A 7,500-nucleotide genomic window follows, 5' to 3' on the forward strand; every position below is an offset into this window, starting at 1 on the left:
GATGTTAATGATAGTAATGATAATAATGATGATAACTACAATTACAATAACAATAATTTTGAATATAACTTTAATAACATCAGTAACAACAATCATGGTAAAGCCAATCTACCATAACAACCACACACTAATTCTAAGTAGAAAGATGTTTGAAAATACTTATATATATATATATATATATATATATATATATATATATATATATATATATATATATATATATACATATATATATATATATATATATATATATATATATATATATATATATATATTATATATATATATATGAGAAACTCTTGTCTATCAAAACATTAAGCGAACATTGCTCTCATGCTTATCATTATCATAATGATGATGATAAAGATTTTTATCATTATTATCATTAATCATTGTTGTTGTTACTCTTATAATAATTTATCATTGCTATTGTTATTATATTAGCATCATCATCACCCTTTGCATTATGACAATAGTATTGCGATATATTGTCACAAGTATTATCATATTGCACTATCATTCTTCTGTATTGGAGTGTGTCTGCGTGTACATATGTCCGTGTGTGTGTACATTCCATGATATGTTCGATTCTTGCAAATCAACTTCGCCCTCTCAACAATGATATAGATAATTGCATACCATTCACGGGGGAAAGATACAAGCGTCAACCCCCCCCCCCCCCCGAAACGAGAGTCAACAATCAAACGTACTATTTTTCTCTTTGATGTTTCCCCTCGATTTTGTTTTCATTTTTTTTTATTGCAACAGTTACAAAGGGGGAGAGAACACATCGAGAGATCTTCCTATTTTTTTTTCAATTACCTTGCGTATACTTTAATTCTGCCAGTGGGGTTAAATTGCTTATATTCCTGGAAAGTATTTGCAATAAGGATTCATTTGTGCTTTCTCTCATTTGCAAAATGAAATTGCTAAATGAAATTGACCTTTCGCGTCTAAGACTGGGTAGCTTACCATATCCCAAACATTATACTAAAAGGAAGAGAGAAAAAAAGAAAAACTAAGAAAATATAAGAAAGTAGGGAAAAAAATAGAAATAGGAGTGAAAGAAAGAAAGAAATAAAGGTAATAGAGAAAGAAAGAAAGATAGAAGGAAAGAGAGAAGCAGAGAAAGAAAAAAAGTAGATAGGAGAGAGAGAAAGAAAGAAAGAAAGAAAGAAATCAAGAAAGAAAGAGAAAAGTAAAAGAAAAAAGAAATCAAGAAAGAAAGAGAGAAAGAAAAAGGGAAAGTAGGAGAGGAAAAAAAAGAAAGAAATAATCCAACAAACAAAGGGAATAAAGAGGGAAAACAGCAGCGACGTTACTTACCTTCCCTCCCTGACTTGACTCGAAGCGAAGATATCTCCCGTGTTGCGATTGAGAGTGAAGAGGGGGTGGGGGGCGCCGACCCACTCAAACACTTTGTCCCTGACGTCCCAATCATCCGGATCATCCACATAGACTCTTCCTAGGGGGGCGTCCGATCCCCCTCCCTAAAGGGGAGATTGTAGAGGTTAATTCCCTGGTGCGTGAGTTCTCGTATTAGTTACCCATTAAAGATGCATGGCTGGAAAGTTCGCTTAAGTGTCCCAAATGATGTAGCTTTGCGGGAGTGCTTAGATAATGCATTCCTTTTTTTTTTTTAAAGCATGCTGTTCTCCCCCTTTTATCGGTAAGTATAACAGTAAGGACCCGTTTGAGAAAAGTACACCAAGAAATGCAAAATAAAAAAACGGGTCTCTATTTATCACTAAGACAAAGAGACGAAGTATCCGTTTATCACTAAGACAAAGAGACGAAGTATCTTTTATCACTAAGACAAAGAGACGAAGTATCTGTTTATCACTAAGACAGAGAGACGAAGTATCTGTTTATCACTAAGACAAAAAGACGAAGTATCTGTTTATCACTAAGACAAAAAGACGAAGTATCTGTTTATCACTAAGACAAAAAGACGAAGTATCTGTTTATCACTAAGACAAAGAGACGAAGTATCTGTTTATCACTAAGACAAAAAGACGAAGTATCTGTTTATCACTAAGACAAAGAGACGAAGTATCTACTCACTCGGGGTTTGCACAGATAGACGTTTTTGGAAGCTGGTCTCATTAGGTTGTCGTTGATGTCATCCACTATGACGGTGAGAACTTCTGTGGTTGAGATTCCACCTGCGTCTGTCAGCCACACCAGCACGTCCAGACGTCTGTGTTCTTCTCTGTCCAGCGATCCGGTCGTCCACACTTCTGCTCCGCCACGCCCACTGTCCAGGTCTTGTGGGTGTGCGAGAGTGCAATGTGCTGATTATTAACGATGTGTATTAAGTGGTAAAATGACTATTTCAGGTATTATACTATTTTTTATTTTTAAGGTAAGTGATTTGACTAGGTTTGATTGTATATATGTATGTATGTATGTCTGTGTGTGTTTATATATATATATATATATATATATATATCTATATATATATATATATACTGTATGTATATATGTATATATATAAATATATATATACATATATATATTTATTTATATGTATATATATATATATATATATATATATATATATATATGTATATATATATATATATATATATATATACATATGTATATATATATTTCTTCAGATATGTGCCACGGACTTTTATTTTTGGAGAGGTTATTGAAAATGTGCTGTTATTTTGAAAAAAACTCTCGACCATGATTATTCTTATAATCTTTTATCATCACTGTTATTATCATCCTTATTATTACCATCACTATCATTTTCATTATCATGATTGCCATTATTATTATGATTATCACTATTATCAATATCGATATCACTATGATTGTTATCATCGTTATTATCATCATTATCAATGTTATCATTATTATCATTATCATTATCATCATCTTTGTAATCCTTATCATTATCCTCCTCCTCCTCATCATCTTTATCCTCATTATCCTTATTAATATTATTAACATTATCATGATTATCATCATCATTAACTTCATTATTATCCTTATTATTGTTACCGCTACTATTATCATAACTATTATTGTTATCATTGTCATCATTATAACTGTCATCTTCATCATTATTATTACTATAACTATTGTCATTATTATGATTATCCTTATCATCATTTTTATGTTTGCTTTATTATCATTATTATGACTATTATTGCTATTATTATTGCTACTACCATTATTATTATTATCATTATTATTGTGATAATTATCATCATCGTCAATACCATCATCATTATCATCATTACCATCATTACTGTTATCATTCTTATGATTGTTATTATTACTATCATTACTATCATCATCATCATCGTCATCATTCTTCTTATCATCACAATCATTATCACTATCATCATTGTTTTCATTAGCTTTCATATAATTATCATTATCATCAGCATCTTCATTATCTTTCATATCATTATCATTATCACCACCATTATCATTGATATTACTATCATTATATTTTTTTCGTTACTTTTATCATTATCATCTTTATCATCATCATTATTATTGCAATTTTCAGCATCATTATTATTATCAACATCTTTATTACTATTGTTGTTATCATTATGATCATTATCGTGAGTTGTTGCATAGTGGCTTATGTGAAAAATAATTATGATATTAATGATGATGATAATAATGATAATAATGATAATGATAATAATGATGATAATGATTGTGATCGTAATAATAATAACAGTAATAATAACAATAATAATGATAATGATAATAATGACGGAGAGAACATTAATAATTACTATAATGATAATAATAATAATGATAATGACAATGATAATAGAAATAATAATAATGATGATGATGATGATAATAATAATAATGATATGATATTAATCATCATGATAACCATGATAATAATGATAGTAATGAAAACAATAACAATGATAATGATGATGATGATGATAATGTTGATAAAGATCATTGTATTATAACAATCATGATAATAAAAAGATGAAGATAATGATAAGAACAATAATAATGATAATGAAGATAATAATGATAATGATGATAATCATCATGATAATAATTGTAATAACGGCGATAGAAATAATAAGGAAGATGATGATTTTTATTATTATCCTGTTTATCTTTATTACGACTATCTTTATAATTATCTTCATTATCGTTGTTTCATTCAAATCTTCGTCATCTTTAATAATAGTATCACTGACATATCACTATCATTATCATCAACAATATCCTCATCATTACAACGACTGGTACTACCATTAAAGTTACTGACATGATAATTATGATCATATCAATTTTACCTCATAAAATAAAGGTTTTGTAATCATAATGCTATCAAATGTACGTGATTTCTCTTCACAAAATGTATAAAGGCCATGAGCATAATGGAAGGGGAAGCACAAAAGCATGAATAAATTATTTGTATACGGCTCATAGGCTCTTATACTTTTTTCACTACGCTTTCATTCACAATGGCCAGTAAAATACGTTAGGGACTTTATTTAAACAGGAATAATTCACTTCTTGTGTATAAATGTTGATCGAAAGGTGTGTTTGATGAGGAACTGTATATATCTTTTTGGAAAAGATTATCTGTTCATGCAGTGATGACATTATTTTTTTTGTACTTGTTTTAAAATTCAAAGTATCTTTCTGACTTTATGGAGGAAAATAAAATTATATTGCAAGTTTCATTGTAATGATTAAAATCGATTAAAAAGCAGTGTTTCTTTCTGTATGATATTTATGAGGTACTCGAACTATATTAGCGTAAGATATTCGTGAATCTAAATCCATCCGTTAAAAAGTCTACGGGTTTACCCCTCCAGGTTTAACATACCCTCCTCAAGATTTTCCAATCAAACCGCCAATAAAAGCGTTAAGTCGAATAACCTTTGATGTTAGAGATGATGATGATGATGATGATGCACGTTTGAATCTGGCTTCTATACATAATGCACCACTAATTGGACTGACTCATTCTTTAGAACGCCCCCATCTAGATTATATATAGAACTTAAATCAATCTTATTAAACAAACATTCACCCCCAGAAACATTCTTACAACATTTAAAGCATCCGCTCCCTCTCGGCATTCACACTGTCCTATTTGCACTTCGGGGAGACTCCTATTTTCAGAGAGCTCGGGCCATTGTGTCCCACGGAGAGTAATCAGCGAAGACAAACAGTCCGCAGAGTGATGCCAAACTGTCACGGCTGCTCCCGGCCATCGAGAAGAATGGTGACTTTAAACTACAATGGATTATGATGGACGGTATAATGATGATTCCGGCGGTGATGAGATCGACGGGGTTTTGGAACTCGATTTTTTTTTTTTTTTTTTTTTTGGGGGGGAGGTTGTATTGTTGATGGTGAGGGTGGTGATGGTGGTGATGATGGTGATGATGATAGTAGTGGTGGTGGTGATGGTGGTGGGGATGATAATGATGGTGGTGATGATGATGATAATGATAGTGGTGATGGTAATGATGATGGTGGTGATGGTGATGATGATGATGATGGTGATGATGATGATGATGATGATGATGATGGTGGTGATGGTAATGATGATGGTGGTAGTGATGATGATGATGGTAATGGTGGTGATGATGATGGTTGTCTCGGCAAGGTTTGGAGATGAGAACGTTAAATAAGCATGGTAGCTGGGCATTCAAATAAATAATGAGAGAAACAAACAATCGGGCGAAAGAGAGAGAGAGTGCGGGCGCTACTGAATGGCCGTACGGAATACTCACTCGGTTTGAATCTGAACTTGATGAGCGCCTTCACGTGGGCGGGATTGGTGTCGGCCAGGGAGAAGTTGAAGGGCGGCCCATGCCCCATCCCCCACACGTCGTGGTCCGTGGCGGCCAGTGTGGCCAGACGCGTGGGCGGGCTGCTCTCCGTCACGTGCACGACCGTGGGCGGCAGGAGGCGCGGGGGGCAGTCGTTCACATCCGTGACGGTGAGAGTGAGGGTGGCGGTGGCGGACAAGGGCGGCCGCCCGTGGTCAATGCCGATGATTCTCGCCACGCCCTCGGCCCCGTCGGGAGCCTCGCGGTCAAGGGGGCGCCAGAGCCTCACCTCGCCGTCGGCGTTCACGTTGAGGGAGTCCCACGCGCCCTCCACGCGGTACTCCACGCCCTCCTGGCCGTCCTGCGGGATGGGGAAGGGGGGGGGGGGGCTTGTGAATGCGCATAGGGATGACCTTAATGTGAATATAATGCGAACTATATGACCCATAATTCAGCGAAACAAGATATACTTTATGGATGCTGCACCCACGAGTGTCAGCATTGTCCTGACAACGGTGGAAAAACACAGCGATCACATAGCACCTAGGAAAGCTTAATCGGCCTTGGAGGTGATTCGTTAGAAGTCCTTTTAGCCAATAACTTTTTTGATTTGCAACTTTCCATTTTTATACGCCTTTTTCCCGTGCAGAGTAAATAGAACATGCGTTTAATTTAGGACTTTTAATTCTCCCCCTAAATAGACTTCGAGTTATTTCATTTACTGTGTTGATTTGTGATTTTCAGAATTGTCATTCTTACTCAATTAAAAAGAAAAAAAGGAAAAATATCAATGAAAAATAAAGAACGGTATTTTGAAGCAGCTGATGGAATAATTTTCCAATAAATTTACACTGGGAAATGTCTTGTTTTCATACCATCTCTGATTTTCATTAATTTTTATATTTATTTTTGCATCCTGATGAAATTCCTCACTTTGTTTGTTCATTCTTTTTTACCCCAGCATACAGTTGAGGGACAACAATCAGTATTTTTGCTGAATTTCAATTTTATCACATCACACTTTTTGTTGTTAATTTTCATGTTGTTTGGCTGGGGCCATTCGGGTGGTCTATATAGCTGGTCTGCACACCCGTTATGGCGTAGAAACTTCACATCGTGTATTCTCATTATAGCTCGGGAGGGAATTCGCTCATGCACATGTTGTGGATGTGGATGTTTGGACTATTTTCGATTTGGTTAAAAAAAAAGTCATGTATCGCATATCCTACTTGTTTTTTTTGTGTGTGTGTTTTTTCTATTTATTTTTTTTCATTTTCATTCACGTACACTAATGGATTTCTAACATTGTCTAAACTCTAAGGCTAAAAAGCATAGGCTGAGATGTAGTTAGGAGTCACGCAATAGGGGAAAGGAATATAAAGTAATTGACGAGTGGGTGGTGAAGGGGGAGGTGAGATAAGGGGGGAGGAGGAGGAGGAGGAGGAGGAGGAGGAGGAGGAGGAGGAGGAGGAGGAGGAGGAGGAGGAGGAGGAGGAGGAGGAGGAGGAAGAGGAGGAAGAGGAGGAAGAGGAGGAGGAAGAGGAGGAGGAAGAGGAGGAGGAAGAGGAGGAGGAAGAGGAGGAGGAGGAGGAGGAGGAGGAGGAGGAGGAGGAGGAGGAAGAGGAGGAAGAGGAGGAAGAGGAGGAAGAGGAGGAGGAGGAGGAGGAGGAGGAGGAAGAAGAGGAGGAGGAGGAGGAGGAGGAGG

General features: G+C 35.5%; 1 protein-coding gene across 1 annotated transcript in view; it reads right to left on the reverse strand.

The window, feature by feature from the left end:
• The window catches only part of LOC122246453 (putative neural-cadherin 2), a 754,989-nt gene that overhangs the window by 43,860 nt on the left and 703,629 nt on the right, over nt 1-7,500 (reverse strand). The window contains exons 14-16 of the mRNA XM_086551322.1: nt 5,757-6,156; nt 2,065-2,267; nt 1,327-1,490 (exon numbers count right to left, since the gene is read on the reverse strand). Of these exons, the coding sequence (XP_086407448.1) occupies nt 1,327-1,490; nt 2,065-2,267; nt 5,757-6,156 (767 nt within the window). The remainder of the gene's footprint in view (nt 1-1,326; nt 1,491-2,064; nt 2,268-5,756; nt 6,157-7,500) is intronic.

This window comes from Penaeus japonicus, unplaced genomic scaffold (assembly GCF_977035675.1).
Source record: "Penaeus japonicus unplaced genomic scaffold, GWHDUDI00000001_assembly GWHDUDI00000025, whole genome shotgun sequence".
Taxonomy (NCBI): domain Eukaryota; kingdom Metazoa; phylum Arthropoda; class Malacostraca; order Decapoda; family Penaeidae; genus Penaeus; species Penaeus japonicus.